The following is a 21,301-nucleotide window of genomic DNA, read 5'->3' on the forward strand; positions in this document are numbered from 1 at the left end:
AGCTTAGCTTCATCACAGCTTTCCCTTCCCATCATGAAAGCAATTAGAGCACCAGTCCCCTGTATAGGACACAGTGCAAGTATAAGACAAGTCCACCCCTCTCTTCATGGTCAGAATGCAATATGCTATTCCAGGGACTAAAAAAACCCAAAGAAACATTATACATGTCCCCACTATTCATCCTTCTTGACACTAGGTGGTAGCTCCTTTAGTCAAGGCATGCTACACTAAGTGACCAACAGACAAGAGACGTGGACACCAGAGCACATTACAAACAAGAAAAGCGATACAATACAGGGAAAAAAATACTTACTAGAAGGACAGAGTTTTCAAACATTTTTCTACTAATGAAAAAAAGATTGAGACATAGCAAACATCTACATTTTGTTTCCAGCCTCCCCAATGTTTAAGTAAAATTGCTATTCTGTTTAGCATATGCAGGTTTAGCTACCATTCCCTTCTACCTTAACTTCCAAACGGAGGAAACAAAGAGACCAGCCACGCTGCTACTGCTTAAAATTCACCATCACAGCAGAACCAGCAGACTGAAGAATCGCTCCTTAAGGGAAGTGCTTTACATCAAGATCAGCAAAAAGGGTTCATCCCAAGCAAATCAAATGCTACATGCCATTCAACTGCATAGCAAACTATAGAAGCCCCCCCTTTTTTTTTTTTGTCCTGCACAGATGACAATTAAGACCTTGCTAGTATACTGCTTCCAGAAGTTCTGTGGCCTGCATCCAATTTAACCCATCGGTATCAGGGAGGGGAAAGTAGAAACTAGAAGTCCTTAGAGAACATCTACTTTCCTCCATGTAATTATCCTGCTGAAATCTCCCTTCAGTATCTCTCATCATGCAGCATAACCAATTCAAAGTATTACGTAGAGACATATATGAAGTTAGTCAAAAATAGTTTGGGAGGATACGACTACTTAGGTCAAGAACTTTGAAATTACTTTGAGTCATTCCAGCTTTGTTTATTGGTATTTATTCTTGTCGTGTAAAATTAAATGGAGAAATAGCTATGCAACTGTCCCAAAACAACCAACCACAATTACAGACAAAAACTGAGCCCAACAAAAAAGTGAAACAGAACAAACTGAAACATTATGTAGATCTCCTTTCCTTTTCTGGCATTTACAGTTGAAGTCTTTTTTTCATTTCAGTACAGGAACTGATATGGCCCAGTTTACCAATCTTCTCTTCGGATGAGAAGCGAGAGGATAAAGTTACAGGAGGAGACAGTACAGTATCTGATTAGAATTCCTATTGTTACTGCCTCGGGAACTGAGCACAGAAGGAATTATTTCTAATAATTTCAACTCATTTGGTTAAAACTCTGACAGGCTTGATAGTCACGGAATTCTTCCTTCAATACAAACTACTGTTAGGCATACCTAATAAATGAATTACAATTTTTATTTTGCTCTATTTGGCACACCCAACTGAAAGCTGCTGCATATTGAACAGATTTGAAAAGGTTTTTACATATGGTAAATTAACAGACTTGTGAAGGTAGCTAAAGCAATGCAAAAGTATTTGACTAAATCCAAATACATCTTCCTCCCCCTCCCTTATCAAAAAGAGGTCCTATTAAAAAAAATAAATCAAGGTTTAAGGGCAAAGACGGCAATTTTAAGTGGAGTCTTTCTTTGCATGCTAGATATTAAAATTGTGTGCCAAGTTCCTTCAAATCACTATCACAATTTTGATTTCTACTCTCCCCTTAATGCTTCTGATCACATCTGTTCCACAAAGGTATTTTAGCATATTTACTCAATGTTTACACAACTATAGCTCCCGTATCAGCTTCTCATTAAGACAAGCTGCATCACGACTTGTTTCTTCTCCTTCCCTCCCCGAGCACAAACGACGTTCAGCTATATTCAGATCACAGATAAAACTGCTAGTACAAAGTTCCTTTTCCTATTACAACACACTTGTCCACAGTGAGAGACAGCAACACCACATCTCTTCCTAAAACATCGAAGATGTTCAAGTCCGACACCTACTAGCAGAATGTTGCTGTTTTAAGTGCAATGAAATAGAAGAAACTGTGCAAGAACTGTGCAGCATGGGAGATGGTGGCCATAAGGCGACAGAAAACCACATTTATACTAGCCAGTTATCCAGATTTCCTTCTCGTGTGATTTTGATGCTGAGGTAGTGTAACAGGTTGTTTTGAGTGTGGGTTACAGCTTTAGAGCATGTGACTTCCTGTCAGTCAACACAGCCAGCAAATTCCAGCAAGGCAAAGATCTGAAGAGATTTTATGCACATGCAGGAAAAAAGGGACAAGTACCTTAGGCATGAAAAGAACCTTTTTACACACTTCTATAGAAGTTTAAAGACAGGACATATGGGGGAAAAAAATCTAAATAAATTCACCTAAAACATGTCTCTCAATTCTCTTATTGTTTTTGATGAAGTACTTCATTTGAACCAACAGCTTAAAAGAGAGAAGGGTGGGAAGAGATCTTTGCAGATGATCCGATCCCACCTGCTAGTCAAGGCCTTGGTTAAGTTGTCCCAATGAGCAAGATGCTCACTGGCAGACACAACCAGTGAATAATGTTGACCTTTCAAACTGCAGTTACACAAGTATGAAGTTACTTATCGCCTTAAAGGTTTCTCACACGATAATTGAATTTTCATATTATTGTACCAAGAACCAACTGTTACTGAAAAAGATAAAGCAATAATGCATAAATAACAAGAACGGTTTCCAATTATACTATCAAGCTTGTAATCTCTTCCTGCAGGTCAAGGACAGGCAGCTTAAGACCCAAAGAAATCACATCTACCAGCTTCTACTTCTTGCTTGTCACACAGGGGAACGCAGATCCAGCAGCTGAAAATTAGCTCCTTGCCCTGCAAAACACTCTTACCAAATTAACTGGAAAGGGGAAAGTAACAGCAAAGACAGGACTTGCTTTTCTAGAAGACTACACCTACACCCTTGCTGTAAGGTCTTTGCCTCACACCACAGAAAAAAAAATGGGCAGAGGCAGCAGTATTAGGGGGAGAGTATTTTCAAGGGAAGGGAAATCACCTTCCTATGTTTTATTTGAAAGCACTAGAAAACGATACAGAAAGAGCTCTTGGGAACCAGCCAGGCAGTTTCACTCTAGTTTCCACTCACCTTCGTGAAGCTGCAAACACACAAGCTAGCAGGGCCTAGGTGACTGCCATCACTGCTGCTCAGTCAGACTGACACCATTCTGTCAAACCCACCGAGCCAGGGGAAGAAGGCAGCAGCACACAGGTTTTCACTACATCAATGGTTGCATAGTAGATCAGAAAGCTGCTTAAGTATCTCAGCCAGTAAGCTTAGAAAGCCCCTCTTCTCTCCAGCTGATTCAAGATAGGCACACACACACACACAAAAAAAAAAAAAAAAAAGTATTTTTGCTCTAAAATTTCCTAAAAGACTCATGTGATACTACCAGTCAAGCAAGGATATGGTACAAGTTCAGGCATCCTGGTCTTCCTACTTGTCCTCACTGCACATCGCTAGGGATATTAGTGCCACCTCCTGAATATAAGATGGCTGATGAATATTAACCTCTTCCGTTAGCGTGTTCAGCTTGCTTTCCTTCAGGCCAATCTTCCTCTCTGAACAATACTTCAGACAAGGCCTATTCAACTACATTCAGTTCTCACTCACCCAGAGAGCTCCTGAACATGAGTTCACCTCAGAACAATTTAGTCCCACGCCCTGAAAAGGCAACCAAAACCATCTGCTTTTCTTAAAGTTTAGGCAAACTATGGCACGATCAGCAAGCTACTGACTGGCTCAAGTGCACTAACCAGATGCAAACGACTAACAAAACAGAAGGTCGTAGCTACTCCTCGGCAGAACACATGTTCTGACAAAAAGGTCGTTTCTACTTCAGACTATCAGGCAACAGCATAACTTCACAGCACCGCAACAAGTCAGAGTCCAGCTCTCGATGTACTTAAAGCGCTCTGTACTGCATTCTTGCTGTCTCACCACCAGCTTCAGCTAAACCTTTTAAACATCATTGTGGGGGACAATCTCGCAGCATTTAAGTGGGGGTCCTCTTGTTAACATTAGCTCAGTATTTCTTGAGAGTAAACCTCAGAAATCCTACTACCTTGGACCCAGTCAGGAACACAAGCTTCCAGTAGCATCAGCTGGGGTTGGGACCAAATGCAGCCCAGACTTAGTAATGATGCCTTAATAAAATGAATAGTACAGCAGTGCTTCAACTTAATTGAAAATAACAAATCAAGACAACATTGTTCTGAGAAACAACGTATGAACAACTGCAATGAATCACTAGGAAATGCTGGAGCAGATTAGTAGCCAATGCTGACTTCGTATAGGCAAACTCTTTAAAAAGACAGGAAAAGAGGCAAGAAGTAAACCAGACAAGATTACCAAGAGAAACTGTGAGGAAGAAAATAGTGAAAAGAATCGTTTCTTTAAGAGCTGGAACATGGCAAAGCTACTAATGCCCAAACCAGAAATACTGTAATATAACCCTGACTTAAATCTTCAGACCAAGAGACTACGTTGTTTATAAATATTAAAAACTTAGCCTGTTAAAAAAAAAATAACTAAAAAATTGCACTGCAGAGGCCTCTCTGATCTCCAAACTTGCATTACAGACATTACTCTATTTAGTGTTTGCTCTTCCTTCCATTACTGTTTCACAAAGCAACCGTGTGCTCAAGCAGGGTAGTCTCCACTCTATATAAAGCTTTTGGTCGCTACATAAGCTATGCTCCACTGTCCTCACTGTGGCTCAACTAGACAACTGAACATACACTACATGATCCTTCCATATTACCTCACCTCTGACCTACACCAATGGCAGCTACTTACAAACCAAAGTACGATCTTAGAGGTTATTAAAATATCCCCATGACTCTAGCACAAAATTAAAACAAATCTTCTGCAGTTGGGAAATACTCCCAGTATCACAATAAGAAATGAAGGTTTGATAGCAATGATTTTGAGTTTCAGTTCAAGGTAGGTGAAAGATATTTAAGCTAGAAAGTCAAAGGAATTTTTTTTCTTTTAAGGCACCTACCAAGGACATAAAGACGCTGCCACATGTGGGCTTGCATTATACTCCAGTCTGCTTCTCTTAAGTCAAGCACAAACAAGATTTCTAAGAACCTGAAGGTCAGAACACACGGTTGCTCCTCTTGAAAAGTCAGAAATCAACATAGGGAATATAAATTTACCTACCCCTCTACTGTCGTAAGCTTCCTAAGTGCATTTCTGTGCTGTCAGTCCGAGTTCAGCACACCACAATACAGACCCCATCCTCATCTGTCAGGACAAAACATACCTCCTTTTCTCCCAACCGAGAAAATGTTTCTGTTGACTCACTCAAGTGTCAAAAACACAACTACGGGTTTATGTCTCTCTCTGAATATCATACTAAGGTCTCCTGTAGCATAATTATTCCTTCAGTAGCACGGATGAGCCAAAACCTGAAAGGTTATACCAACAAAAAAAGCCTTGTTGTCAGTTCAGTCACACATCAACACAGAAGGATGGCCAAGATACACGTTATCAGAAGAACCAAATGAGAGAGAAGCTACCTGCAGATCATCCCCACGGTACTTAAATTTTATTCAACTGTATTCCCACACAGCACTTTAAACACCAGATTCAAATAAGAAAGCCAAAACGAAGTTCGTCTTCAGCTGACAGTACCAAAGCCAGCTCAAGTTCTGCATTAAGTACACCTTCTTTGAAGGTGGCGTAAGCACACAGCAGCCAGGACGCCGCATGACATCTTCCAGGCTAACAACCATTTCCACCTGCAGTTCTGTTAAACTTGCTGAAGAATTATTTTAGTTTTATCCTCTGATTGGAAAGAAGCATGGGGAAATATTATTTCTAACAGAGTCCTGCAACCTCAGCAATGAAACACACAGAGACTATGCTTTCACCTCATCTTGTTTCTTCCTCTACCCAAGGAAGTAGCCTTCACACTAGGGCAAGCTAGAACATGTGAACTATGCATTACTTGATGACTATCCATCTTTTTAACTCAGAAGGGACTTTTGCCCCAGAAAGACCCACTAGCTTCTTGCGCTAAGGACCTCTAACACAGTTTGAAGCTCAGTCTCTACACTAACTTAACATAAACTAGCACGCTACAGAAAAAGCCTTTTTTCCCCGTTTTAAATTATAACCAACTTAGAGGTGAAAACATTCTTGAAGATTTTATGAAGAGGCAAGGACTGACGCCTCCAAATTTAACTAAATACTAAGCAGTACAAAGTCTGTCCAATAAAACAGGGACCAGACATAGATTCTGCTGCCTAAGCAAGAGCAGTTCTCCCGATCTTCACACTGCTGTCTTTGAACGAACATCAGAAACTGCTCCACAGGAGAAAAAAAGCCCTAAAATGGAAAAACAAGACACACACCGTAAAGACACTGTTCAAAGCTACAGCAGAAACAAGTTCTGAGGCAACCAAGTTTTACCTCTGGACCCGTACTGGGAACGCAAGACAATTGCATTGCGTCTACTGATGCACTAAGAAATTACCAACAGCCTCCACCGCTACCAGAGTACTTCAGAGATTCATGAACAACTGATTCAGTCATAGTTTACACACACCTAAGTCAGACAAGCCGTACTTGATTTTGAAGATGTTTTACCTGGATACAGTTGGTCTCGTCACCAGGAACAAAACGTGTGATGAAATTATCAAAAGAAAAGTCACCACATCCTACTCCGAGAAGTAAGATGTAATTGGTTAGCTCACACGTACAAACCCAAAATACTGCTATACTGACAAAATTAATTTGCTAACTGCCTTTCCAAACAAGACTATTAATAAATACCAAGTATTTTATCAATTTGACATACTATGTAGTTGCATATGACAACTGTATTTAAAATAAAGAAGAAAAAAAAAAAAGAAAAAGCTTTTGGTATTCAGTAAGACAAGTGAAGTACTGAAATATTTGTCTGATGGCAGACAGCCCAGTTCACTTTTGGTCTTCCTACCTCGCCACAGAAACCCAGCCGCTCAGACAGATACTGGTAAAGACATCTTGTCTGTACATCTGTACCAGTTTCTTAAGTACAAACGGAGCAGTTGTGTTAACATTCTGGATGTCATCATGTTAAACAGTTCCAAGGTTCACAAGGAAGTTAACAGCAACACTAAGTATTCCTATTGATTTAAAATTTCAGAGCAATGTAAAGTGTAACCTAAGTATGGCCATTAAGGAAAAAACCTACCTGACAAGTGTCACCGAAAGCACTGGTTTGTTTAAATTTTGACAGCAGCTAATAAGGTAGCAGCTTCCATTTACAATAAAGAGTACATGCAGATATACTGAAAAGTCAACTGGCAACGAAATCATATTTTTTGCTTGCAAAACCAGAAAAACCCCAGGAATAACAACAACAAAAGAAGATACCTCCTCGAAGTACTACAGCTAATATAATCTAGAGCAGAGACCTGTGTCACTTGGAACAGAAGTTTCACCTTACGATTCCTAGGCAGGCCTCTCTCCCCATTTGGCCGAAAGAGCATTTTCAGGTTTCACTCGCCAGAAGGGAGTATGTCATTTATTTCATAACACGGGGTCTACTTCTGCAGAGAAAGTAAAAGCAGACCACGCTTAAGATGACTAGAAAGACGGTAAGAGAAATGATACAGGCCTAACACCTATTCTGTGCAAGGAACGGGAATGCTGGCAAAAAAAGGAAAAAAAAAAAACCCAAAACCAAAACACAAAAAGAGAGTTATGACAACCGTCCGTTCTGCAGAAGGGCTGAAAGCCGCAGCAGCCTTCCCGCAATGTCAGCTCCAAGCACCCGCAGGGACCCCAGAAAACCCTCCCGGATCACGCAGAGCACACTCCACGGGCGCGCAGGCGGCCTCCCCCCTCCCCCAGCACCCCTCCACTCACTTGCGTGTCTCTGCGTCCCCGTCCCCGAGCACCGAAGCAGGCGGAGGGGCCGCCGTCCGGCCCCTCCGGCCGCCCGACCGAAGGCAGCCGGCGGACCCCCGGCCGGCAGAAGGCCCCGAGGGCGGAGGGCGGCCGCTGCCCCGGCGGGCACACCGCGCTCCCCACCCTAGGCCCCGAGTGCCCGCCCGCCTCCAAACCAACTCCCGGCCGGCCTCGGGGCCGCCGGGACCCGCCTGCCCCGCGGCGGGAGGCCGGTCTCCCCCCGGCAGGCCCCGGCCCCCGCCGCCGAGGCGCCTTCCCCGGGGCTCGGCCGCCGCCCCCCGCCCCGCCGCCGACCCCGCGCACCCCTTTGTTCTGCGGCCCTCTCCCGCCCCTACCTCCAGGATGTCCTCCAACACGTACGCCTCCATCGCGGCGGACGCCGCCTCCGCCCGCGCCTCACCGCCCGGCCATGTTCCTCTCCTCTGCCTCCCTCACGACCCGCCGCCGTTGCCGGGACGGACGGGCGGGCGGGCTGCCGGCCGCCCGGCAGCAGCAGCAGCACGCTCGCTTCCAACCACCCACCCCCCCCCGCTGTCAGTAGGGGAACAGGAAATGGACTGTTCCACACCGTGCAGGGCGGGCACCTACCACCCGAGCGCGGGGGGGTGCGGCGGCGGACCCGGGGCAGCGCCGCCGGCCAGCGCCTCCGCCCGGCTCCTCCTGCCCTGGTCCCTTCAAAGAGCACTTGAGCACTCCGGAGAAGGAAAAAAAAAAAAAAAAAAAAAAAAAAAAAGAGAGAAGAAAGAATAAAGAAAAGAAAAAAAAAATCCTAACGAAACCAGCTCCCTCCTCTGGTTTCCATCACGCATTTATTCCACCGCCCTTCCCCGGCCGTTGGTGCGGCGGCCGGTGCTCCTCCTCACCCACCGCTGGACCCTCCGAGCCCCCCGACCCGCACACAAAACCATTTGAGGGGCTGACAAACCCCCCGGGGGCACACCAGTAAGGCGGGGGACGCTCGAAGGGACCTGCTCCTTCTGACCCAGTGAAGCTGGCAAATCCGCTGCAGGTGGTTTTCCTTGAGTCTCATTTATTGCCATCCCGTCCTGGCCGCTCTCAATAATAAAGCGCGCTCCTCACAAAAAGGAAAACCAAAAAAAAAACAACCCGAAACACCAACCCTTAGGTTAGGCAGAGCTATGGCACGGCCCACATTTTTTTCTGCGCTATCAGCTGGCTTCCCATTCCAGCAAAACCTCCTAAAACCAACTAGCCCATCTTAAGCGCTGCACCGCCAACTACGGCGTTTCCAACCACCCCAGCTTTTTCTCCTCCGCTGCTCGAGGACGATGCAGGGCGGCAAGAATGCCAGAAATAGCCTGCGACACCAGTAACCAAGGGACTGACCATGTGAAGCAAGGTCTCCACAAGGTAGTTGTGAGAACCACCATCATCATCTCCACGCTTCTCCTCTGCTTCACCCAAAACACCCAGTGATAACTCGGACCAAAAGAATGAAATTTTACACGCTCCTTCAAACACTAGGTGACAGTGATACCCATTCTGCGCATAGCAGGTCAAAATCGTTGAGCAATCGCATCTGCAGCTCTCAAAATATTTCATTTTCCAGGTCAAAAAACACACCGTAATAAATCTTGTCGACCCCACAAAAATCTCCTTTCTCACAAACTCACTTTAGGGGAGCACAAAAGCATCTAATGGCCAAAGAAATTAAGTTCACATTTTGACTTGAAGAAATGCTAGTAGTAATCACTTTTTCTAATCAACATCATATTTTTCCAAAATACGCTCTAATTGTAACAAACACTCTCCTCTTAACAGCAAGAATATTCTTACCTGGTTTTAGAAAGCTGACCAGACCAACTACTAACATCACAAAGAGAATTTCTAGTTGATCAGTCTAAATCGTAGGCACAGCTATATTCTTGTGCCAAAAATTCTGTTCTTTAACCCCTAAAAATGGGAAATACCTCCTACTCACCTATCAGAAAGTCTCTCACTGGAGACAAACTCTACACCTGCTCCGGCAGTCCATACTGTTTTTCCACTTTAGGGAACACCCCAGCTTTTAGACTGTTTTACCAGAATTCATTCAAGGAGCAACTCCTCTATGGGCTGTTCATTTTTGACACTGCTAAACTTGCTTTGAGCCTGTTGTCAGAAGTTAGTATGTCCTACATCATTCATGTCACAGGAGAATTTTTATGCTAGTCATCAAATACCTTAGTGAGCTCTGAACTTTGCCTATTCAGCTGGTCAGGTTTCCTTTCAGAGGTACTATACTAAAAGAGTTAACTGATAAATCCAGCCATTACTACTTTGTCTGCTATTCAGCCGGTTTGGGGTTTTTTGAAGTTCTAAACGATACTAAAAAAAAATAAAAAAAAAACCAAAACAACTTATCCTTATAGGAGGTTAATTGCGAGGACAAGACAACGTTTTCCAACATTTACCACAGACTTCAACCCACTGAAGTTTGTCTTAACAGTATTTTCTGCAGGATCAAATCTAGTAATGCCTTCCTGACTTCCTATCAAACCTTATTGGGTACGTGTACCTACGGAAGCAAAAGCTCAGCAATCTAAAGTTAGATAGTCCAGAAGATTCACAGAAGTCTTAGCTGTCTTGAGGGAAATGAATCATAGAGACATCTACCCATCACAGCCTACTTCCCGTAGGAAACTTTCGTCCGTGCTAACAATCACAAGACAAAACTCCACGGTTCCACTGGAATAGTGCTTTTAGGTCAGCATTTCTAATATCCTTAGCAGCCCTTTGCAACTGATCCTGTGTACATGCAACCTACCAATTACACACAAACATTAGCCCAAGTACAAAGTTATCCCTGACAACTTGAAGGATTCCTTTATATTAAAAAAAAACCCAAAACCAAAAAAAACCCAGCTACCACCTCCCACATAACACTCATGTCTCAAAAGACCAGTTATTCAGTCTTCTGAGCATCAGAAGGAATTAACAGATACCTTATATCACCAAAAAAAAAAAAAAAAAGCATGAAACGCACAACTTGGCACCAAAATTAAGATACTTTATACACAACAACACTGAAAACGTCTTCAAATGGAAAGACAGCATAACACAGGAACAAAAGAAGTTTTCTGTTCCATGCAAAGCTAACTGAATAGCATCATCTCCATTTTTATATAACACGTGCAAGATTTTCAGGAGGAAGAGAAACAAGCTCACCTCAAGAGCTGCACCCTTTCCCATCCCACTTCGAAAACAACAGAGAGTTCTGCCTGCAACAACATAACTTCATTAACAAATCCGTAAGCAAAAGAATAATTCGGAGCTCCTCACCTTGTGTTACACTATCAGAAACACACGAGGAGCCAGGTTCTACGCGTGAGCAATGAGGGCAGCAGACAACCTAACCAGCTAGATACTCCACTGAAAGCAAGTCACACTCAACATATGTTCGCTTTCACACTCAAATTCTCAATATTCCAATCCCCTTCATGTCTGTGTTCCCTCACCTCCTCCCCTCTCCGGGCCCACCTTCATCTGCAGCCCTCTGGTGCAGGTTTCGAGAGAAGCACTCGTTTGCCAAATGATATCCACTACTCCACTTAGTACTTAAGAAAAATTTATAGTCTGGAACACCAAATTCCAAAAAGCCTGTTCCCAACACTTTACGCCACTACTATGAGATGTTCGGTAAAATGTAAAGGCTTTAATGAAGGCTTCCATTCTGTTCCTGCAGGAAAAAGAGGTATCTAGGGGCAAAAATCCAACCAAACAAAAAAACCCTATTTAATGTCCATGATTAATTTCTTTCTTATTTCTACTGTGCAGTTTGGGGTTTTAAACACAGGTCAGAAAATGTAGCTTCAAGTTTTGCAAAGGTGAACACAAATCCGTTTCTTCCTTGCTTTCAAGTTCAACTCTATGAATTACTATGAACTAAGAGGTTGTAGAAAAAAACCCATGTTCTCTCTTTGAAATATCTCAGCTTTTATTTGAAAGCTCATTATCTTTATTTTGCCTTACTCTGAAGTGCATGATCCAGTCAGTACTCTCACCTATTACTATCCACTACTAAAAAGCAGCCTTCTGAACAAGTGGTACCTTAAACCAACGCAGCTGTCCAAGCCGTGCACATCTATCGTGTTTTCTTATTATGGTCCCTTACATTCCGTAAGCCTGAAACACAGAAAAGCCCTTATGTTCCCCACACAGAAGGTGGCAGAGTAAACATTTGAAGTGCAGCTCGAGGAGACAAACTTAGCACAGCACTGCTTAAAAACGGGGAAAAAAGTCCTATTTCAAGAAACACTGAAGCGTGTTAGACCAAAGGGAATCCTGAGTTACTATTTTGTGAAAGCCAAAGGCGGGGACGAGTACAAATCAGGGTTGGTTCATTCTATGCTACGTTCCCCGTACAGCACTGGTAACTAAGGGGAAAGCATATGATTTGACCAAAGGGAGACTAAAAGCATCCGCAAGAACACAGTTGTTCATGCAGGATAAACTATATAGCAGAGCTATAAATGCGCAAGAGCCAGAGGACAGTTTTTAGGAAGACTCCTCGTTCCATCTTCCAGTACCTCACAGGCCACCAGGAATTTTGAACTGGCATCACTCAGATTACGTCACCCTGAAACACAAGCATTTTAACAATTGATCCGAGACAGATTCTGGCACCCAGAAACGTAAGCATTTGAACAATTGATCAGACAATTCCCACTCTTATATCACAAAAGCACATTGTTATCTATTTACAGCTGATCAAGCAGTACTGGTCACCAACCATCCCAAAGCACATAAACACACTTTTTTGTGTGTTTCCAGAGTCACAGAGCTCAATGTCAAGGTTGGGTTGTTTAAACCGTATCCCACGCGGATGCCAACACCTTACTCAGCAGAACCATGAGGTGCGCTCATTACTAAAAACATGGATCGTTTTGAGATGGAGCAGGGGAAGAGTTGAAAATAGCCCTTCAATACAGTACAAAGCATCACTTGGTTACCCCCTTCAGCATGGCTTTCCCAAGGATTTCTCTTTCCAGCAGTAGGTAAAAGCCCTAACAAGATGACCTCAGACAGAGTCAACAAGTTCCCGAGACAGTCAAGACCAAAAAGCAGGGTGGCTTTCCAGCCAAAATTTTGTGACATGCCGATTTTCCACGACATGTAGAGCACCAAGAGGCAAAAATCCCACCATTGGCACAGAGAATACCTTGAAAACTGAGGCATCTACCACAAACAAAATATATTTGAACATGTCGAGTATGACAGGATACACTTGCAAAGAGAAGACTGACATTTCACATGGATTAGAAACACCCATGAAACGAAAAAACTAAATTAATCCACAAAGGGGAAAATTCCATCATTAAAACTTTCAAATTACCAAGTTTCCTCTTCTAACACGAAACAAAAAAAACATGTTAAGGTAGATGAGCAGTTGTTTATATGCAAGAGAAACATTCAATGGTGCAAGCAATATTCAGATAGCTTTTTCAAAAGGCTGCTTCAAACTTGAGTTGAAAAACTACGTGGGTGAGAAGCACATCCAAGCCAGCAGCAGTAAAGCACCTAGAAACTTGACCCATTATAGATTCTCTCCCGAGCTTCATTATTGGTACTGGGAAAGCACTCCTATTACTGCTTAAGGGAAGAGCAAAAAACATGTCTAAGACAAGAAATCACCTACAGAATAATCCACAAAAAACAATCAGATGTCTTCATGAGTCATTACACACTGAAGGGATGACTTTTGGTACTCTGGACTTTCTTTATTCCGTCTTAGAGGCTGCAGAAGCAGATCACCAAAACAGTGCTTTAAATGCAACAACCTCATCAAAATCTAGGAAGCTGATGTCCCTTGAAAACAGATGCAGTTAGTGAAGCTATTCTGTATTAAAGAATATGCAGTCACCAAAATTATCTTAAAGGTAGCACAGGGAAAAGGAAGAAATAAAAAATAAAAAGCAAGAAACCTAACTTAATTGGGAAACACGGTAACAGGTAAACGACTCAAAATGGCACACTACGATTACCCACCACCTAATTAGCATCTGCTAATACAAGCTTTCAGCTTTGTGTTGGGTCCATTTCTTCCCTTTTTAGAGAGTTACGATACTCCTACCCACATTCATTTTGCTGGACTGAGCCAACTTCTTCCTATCTGCTCTTAGAGTAAAAATAAAAGTTTTTCAAAACCCTCTACAGCTAAGTCAGAAGTGAACGTTTCCCCAGACACCCCTAAAGGGTACACACTACTTCAGATAAATGAGCTAGTATTTAATCAACCTTCATTAGGAACTACATACCCACCTGTGCATATACCTTTCATCACCCCATCATATCAGCAGCTGGTTCAGATAACCACTAAGACACTAACCATGTTATTCTGTGCTACTTATCATATCATGTCTTTTTTTTTCTTAGATACAAAAATCTTGTTATACTGCAAAAGCACGACCCCTACTTCATAGTAGCTTGCATCAGTCATCACTTGGTACATTTTGTAAGGTCCCTTAGTTCTATGTCAATACAAAAAAAAAAAAAAAAAAAAAAAAAAAAAAAAAGAGTTTAAAACCTAATGCTTCACCTTCTCTCTCTAAACAGATTCATCGAACTCCTTACTCCTGATCCTCAGTGGTTAGTGATTACATAAAATCAAGTCAGTCCAAAAACAAACCTCAGGAACCATCTGAAGTCATAGCCCTCAACCGCTTTTTCTATTTTCACATAGTCTATCATTTTCCTTTTCTTCACTTCTTACGGCTGACTACGTTTCCAACATCATTCAGATAGGTGCTTTAGTGAACTTCAAATCAAAGAAATCTACTTTCTTCCTTTGATTTTTATTATTGGGGTGGGTGCGTGTGGGGATGATGGGCTTTAACCTGATAAAAATCTACAGGTTTTAAGACATACCTTTGTTCTAATTTCTTTTTATTCCCTTATCCCTATAATTCAGTGTATCTTTCTGAGCATTTCTAGACTTTTCTGCCAAAAACCGCGGTGGAGCATTCACCGAGTTTTGCAATCGCATGATCCTTGCTGTCCATCCTTACTATCACACCACCCTCGCTTCAGCTCCGTTACCTCCCACAGATAAGGAAACTTCCATAACAAATCCACATATTTTTCTTCTATAACAACTATGCAACCACTTTTTTGACCGTCCAAGATTATTTCCCACTAAAAAACTAAGCTTTCTCCCAAGACAGGTCTTTTGTTTCTGTCCAGCATATTTTTCACTTGGCCTAGGGCAGCAGCAAGGCATTCAAGACCCTTCTGCCACACTCAGTATTTCCTGCTCATTTAGTTTTACTCGTTTTGGTAAGCATATAAAGCCAGCGAGGTTGAAATTCTATTCTTTAAGGAGCTTTAATATGGTATTCTTGAGACCTAGGTTTCCCACAGCTCCAAGGAAACTAGTATCTTTGAAAGGTGTCTGTACTTAACTACCTTTGAAAGTGCCAAGATAAACATATCCTGAGCTTTTTATGTCAATTTAAAAGACTGCATAAAACTAAAAAGGTTTAAAGACTGCCTGTTGACAACAGACTCAGATGTTTATGACCTGTCTGATGGAATAACACTGCCTGATTCCCTTCGCACAACCTTCCTCAGATCTGCTCTCCCTTAACAGAAACACTATGCTGGCAAAGTATACTTGGCAGCTTGCATGAACTATCAGGTTCTGGTGGGATCAGGGAAGATGATGACTCCATATGCAGAAAACCCTTTTCAAATCGGTATTATCTCCTCCCAGTACTAGTTGGGGCATTTCAGCATTCATGCTGCATTACCATTTCATAGAAGATTTCTCATTCAAGGGTCAATAAAAAAAGGCAATCGTTTCCTCAACTGAAAGAAAGTTAGCAACATAATGCCAGGAAGCTAAGGAAACTATAAGGGTTCACTGACAGCACATAGAAGCTCAAAGCAAAAGCATTCCACTTACAGGACTTTTTCCAGGAACACGAAGGCAAGGGATGTCAAAAGCTAGCTCTGTCTAAAGCAAGATCGCAACACTCAAGTCAAGAGTCGTAAGTTAAGTAGTCTTAAATTCTATTAGCAGCCTCTTATACATACCATCAATTTCAAATCAGAAGGTAGATGCACAGTCTAAAAATATTTCTCAAATAAGTCTTTACCTATGCCTAAATGAAACTGACATCTAAACAGAGTTTTATAGTGCAGCAGGTAAGCAGCATTCTGGCACAAAGCAAGAGAAACCCTTCTAAACAGCAAAGAGCCTTGTTCCCCAGTAAGTGCTTACATCAGCCCTATTATTTTGGATTTCAATTCTGTAAGGCAAACCTAAGCACGGAAAAAGGAGGAAAGAAAATATCTTTACTCATCCATAGCACTGCCCTGAAGATGAACTAAACTAGAACATCATTAAAAAGCAACTGAGTCAATATCCATTCCTGCGGTTCTGCCTTCTCATTTGTCCAGCGCGTTTTCTCTCACATTGGAGGAGCCTCTACGATTTTGCTATGGAGGAACTGCCCAACAAAAATTCAAACAAAACTGATACAAAGGTGCAAAAGTGAGACAAAATTACGTAGCATTACACAAGCATTTTAAAAGTATTTTTCATCAGAAGCGTAAGATTACTGGCACAACTTTTTGTCTAAGGGGAGCTTTCTATAGGAGAACTTGAAGTTCTTCGCTCTAAGCAGTCCACATTTTCACTGGGTAATACTACGTTCTAAGCCTGTAGTCCAACAACTTTCAACACACTGAAGAAATCTGCTTTTGGGCTAAACACAAGTAAGATGGGGAACACGTTCAGATAAGACAGCAATTTGGAACAGGGAGGCTTCTTCTTCCAACAAATTAAAATATATTCCTTTCTCACTCCACATGTGAAATATTGGTGACAGGAACGCTATGCATAATGTAAGCAGCATTTGGACAGCCTCTAAACAGAGTAGTAATTTCTCACACGCAGGAGTCACGTACAGTCCAACAACATTCACACTAACGTCTCTCAATTTCTAAGGTAGTTACTAATCCAAGATATCTTCACATTAGTATGTGAAAATTTGAGTACAAGGTCAGAACCATCCTCATTTAACATTTGCTCTATCTGTGCCCTCCATTTGATATGCAAGTAGGAGAACATGCATAGTTCAGGAAAAGTGGCTTTTTTTTTTCACCTGGTTAGTATTGGTATGCAAGCTCCCAAATATAGACGCTTTCTCTTACACGTGCTGCAACACAAAGTATTTCTGGCTGTTTTGGCTACGCACTCACAGAACACAACGAATAAATAATAATGCAAGACTCAGTACCCATAAAAAGGACTGAATGCAACATGCAGGAGACTAGTTCCTTATTTCCAGTTCTTCAGTCATTAAGCTTATATGAATATACATTGGAACTTGTCTAATGTTTTAAATCTAAGCACTTTCTGCAGGTAACAGCTGGAAGTCACTGGAAGTTCTTGAATAGCTGAAGCGCAAATACATTCCCCACAAAGAATTAGGAAACCTTCAACCAGAAAAAGCCACTTTCTAGAACAAAGTCTCCTCCTCCTTTTTAAGTGGCTTAGTCCATCATTTTCTTCTGTGCATAATAATCCAATTAAGTGAGCGCTGATATGAAGTATTTCCATGTCAAATTCTAATCCAGGATCTGCTGGATCGGGACGTACCTGTCTGCCTTTTCCCAGCGGTGAATCAGTCAGTTGTTTCAACAGCTCCACGTACAGGTAGGCTCTTCTGAATGAATTTGGACTTGGCTAGTATCAGATTTTGAGACCTCTCCTAACTGCTACGGAAACAAGCAGGACCCATAACAATGTACTTTATGTTTGTTTCTTTTACAAAGCTCTCAATAATCAGAGTTACTTAGCTAGCATCTTCAAGTTCACCGACTGAAACAGCCAGAAAACGTACTCCATTCCCTGACAGCAATACCAAGCCTGGAGTTTACCAGAGATCAAGCTGTTAGAAAAGGCTGAAGAAGGAAAAATACATAAACTGAATAAAAACAGTGAGAGACACTTGGGTTCTCTATATGGTTGTTCACTTCTCGTTTCATTTGAAGTTACTCGGAAGATCAAGACAGACTGGGGACCTCATAGCAGAACTCACAGCATTTACTATCAGCATAGCCGAACCAGCTGCCAAATTTAAATACTTCTAGCTGAACACTGCTTGTTCACTGGAGTCCAATACTCCCTGTTCCTCACCTCTTCATTGTTGAGTCTTCAGAAATAATATCACAAGGTCAGTTTATCTCAAAGTACCAGAAGAAAGATACAACAATTAACTCGCAAACTATTGATTGCCCTTCTGAATTCAAGATGCACTCACAGTAACAGCCCAAGTTTAGCCCAAGACTAACCCTAAAAGCTTTCAAGACTCCAAAACCCCAAAATCTTCAGCAGTCTTCAACAGCATAGCTAGACAACACTCACCACCCTGACAGCTGAGGTTGAGGTGCACTTTCAACCCAACATATATGCAGCACTGCCCTCCCATAGCGGAACCTCTCCCCCTCCACTGGCATTTAAATTAAATCATACACTCACAGCCTAAAGGAATTATTTTACTATGACAAAAATTAATAAATGCATTGGAAATTCACAAAAAGTGGGGAAAAAAATTAAATATGTCCCAGACCACGTGCACTATACTTCTGTTACAAAATCAATTGCTCAAGTTACTTCTATCGACAAGTAGTCCAACAGTTTGGAAAGACTGCACTCTCTGCAATACCCATCTCTGGATTACAACAAAAGCTACCACCAAAGACACCTGCCTTTCTTGAAAACATTTGCCCTTTTCTTTTTTTAGATGTAAAAAATATTATTTTTAAATGAAGTTCATTGACAATACTACTACTAACCTTATTTCAAGTCTAATTCACTCCAGCCAGCGCTTACTAGGTGGCACTGCTTCACACACTTCTTCAAAACCCGTAATGTTGATAGTTATTGTTGAAGGCAGAGATTTGCAACCTAACGAAGGTTTTGCCCATACACTGACATAACTAAGCGATGCTGGGACCGAACAGTACACGACAGTTCCAAAGCACAGGAGGAATTAGCGTCTATATCAACTTTCATAACAAACACGCCACTTGGCAGAGCCATTTCATCAATGCTCAGCTGAAGATTTGGGTATACTAAGTCCTACAGAGGTGAAAAAGGCAACATCCTGAGCTGATATAACACCTCAGTTCCAGACTCAAAAGAAAAAACAAACAAACAACTCCACATATCTCCCCCCCCTTCCCCCTTTGTACCCACTTTTCCACCTTTCAGACAGATCACAGGCCAGCGACCTGCTACAGAGGTAGCTGCCGAAACATGAGCAGCGTAAATGCACAGCTGGGAATAGCTCAGAGGAAGAGATTCCCCCCTCTTGGCAGAGGTAAGCTATTAGATCAACTCATCAGATTATGCCATCCCATATCCTAAATATTTTTGCAGAACCCAACTTCAGTGCACGTTTAGCATGTTTCTAAAAACCCACCTCAACTCAAAGACGCAAGTACATTTAGAGCAATGTTACACAGAAGCTGTGTAGAAGTATAAACATTTCCCCCACACGCAGGCTTCAGGAAAGCCCTTTTTCAAAGTTTAGCACATAAAGTTTGCCACTATATTTATCACTGAGGAGATCCTTTATCGAGCTGATGCTTCACAAAAATACCAGCATGCTGTTATGCCAACTTTCACTTCTGTTAGCGACTGAGACGGACAGAAGGCATATGTTCATCTATCTAGCAGACTGTTACGTTGAAAGCGCTCTTTTTCTTTAAACCACCTTCGTTATTTGTATTACGATTACCATGCTGATGACAATTATGCTTCGTGACTACTTTATGCTAGTCAGTGTACAAAGTGACTCCTTTGCTGCACCGCACTAAAAGACGCAAAAGCGGCGACGGCAATACTCAAAAGTGCGGCAATATTTTAAGAAAATACCGCCTCGTTCCTCTCTTTATCCCTATCCTCAATAGGCTGCTTTCAAGAACCTTAACAGATACCAGAGACAAAAAAAGTCAGTGCTGATCTTATCTCAAGAAGCTTTCAAGTTTTAAAGCGGCACACAAGAATAAATTTCTGTGCGATTTATCTTTTCAGGACTGTGCCAGCCACTTTCAAATAGGAGATCCAAAGGAAGCGTCAGGAGGACTACTTTGCCCTTTAATACAAAAATTCTCACAGATCTGTACCTTTCTTAACAATTCGAGTCCTCGAAGACAATGCAAGTGTTTCTTTCACTGGCATTTAAATGAATAGTTCCACCAAAAAAGGCAGTCCTCATCCCTCCTCCCTGCTCAAGTTCCTGGCTCTTCGCTGTGTCAGCACAAGCCCTTCTGCGACTGCCTGACAAACTGGATCAAGGAACTGATCAACTGTAAACATGCTTTTTCTGTTGCTGAGATTTTTTCAACAAGATCATTACCCAAGCGGCTGGGAGGAGCAATTAATGCTTTTTTTTGCTTTTTTTTTTTTTTTTCCCTTTTTCCCCTTTCAGCAGCAGCGTGCTCACTGCAACCTTCCTACAAGCTCAATTCCCCTGACTTCAGTGGGATTAGTACCCACGCTGACACAGAGGCTGAACAACACCGAGCACTTGAGGAAAAAAACCTAAGTCACATCATGACTTGAAATTTTAAACTTCATTAAAGCATTGTTCACCATTCTGTGGAGGAGAACAATTCACACCTGCAGAACACCATAAAAAGGAAAATTCCCCTGGCAAAGCATTTCAGGACAAGACTGAACAAAAGGAAAGAAATAGCTGAAGTTTTGAAACGGTACGGTTCAGGGGCAGGAAAACATGTGAGTCACCAGATAACAGCCAGACACAGGTGTACTAGGGACCACCAGTTTCTCGGTAAATTAAGTGTTTAGTTCTATTCTTGCGTGTGGGAAAAACTGGGAAGATAAAAACAACCTTCGTCCTCTTATCTCTGAATTACTCCCTGCCCTAGAGAGAGGTTTCAGATGTTCTCCTTCTGCTGAGGCCGTAATCCACAAAACAGTTCCTGCAAAGAAGGACAGACGTACAGGCTTAGAAACAAACATTCCTCTTCTATTAGGGCAAGGGGAAACAAACCTGAGCTTAAACATGAGGTAGCCTCCTTACCAGTAGGAAGAAGTCATATTACTGTGTGAAAGATGCCTTTAATTTTAACCTAAAAAAAAAAAAAAAAAAATCCAGACACTTAACTTTTTGACTGTTTCAAGTTGAACTTGAGGAGAATGGAGGCCAAAACCCCAAACTGATATTCTAAATAGCAACATTTCATCATACTTCTTAAGCCTCCAAACTTCTTTCTAGCTCTGCTTTCTAGCATCTGAACAGCTGCGTATTTGGACACGTTATCCATTCTTGATGATTAACACCACAAAGACCTAAGATATTGG

The 21,301-nt window shown here is 42.0% G+C and overlaps 1 protein-coding gene across 6 annotated transcripts in view; it reads right to left on the minus strand.

Annotated features, from left to right (window-relative positions):
* Window positions 1–21,301, minus strand: part of ANKRD17 (ankyrin repeat domain 17) — a 96,631-nt gene that overhangs the window by 67,045 nt on the left and 8,285 nt on the right. Inside the window, exon 1 of one of the 6 annotated variants that reach the window (XM_075039370.1) lies at window positions 8,298–8,354. The exons of the other annotated variants lie outside the window; for them this stretch is intronic. Within the exon in view, the coding sequence (XP_074895471.1) occupies window positions 8,298–8,330 (33 nt within the window). The 5' untranslated portion in view covers window positions 8,331–8,354. Of the gene's footprint in view, window positions 1–8,297; window positions 8,355–21,301 lie in introns of those variants that run through there. 6 annotated transcript variants of the gene reach the window in all.

Source organism: Buteo buteo, chromosome 1 (assembly GCF_964188355.1).
Source record: "Buteo buteo chromosome 1, bButBut1.hap1.1, whole genome shotgun sequence".
Lineage (NCBI taxonomy): Eukaryota > Metazoa > Chordata > Aves > Accipitriformes > Accipitridae > Buteo > Buteo buteo.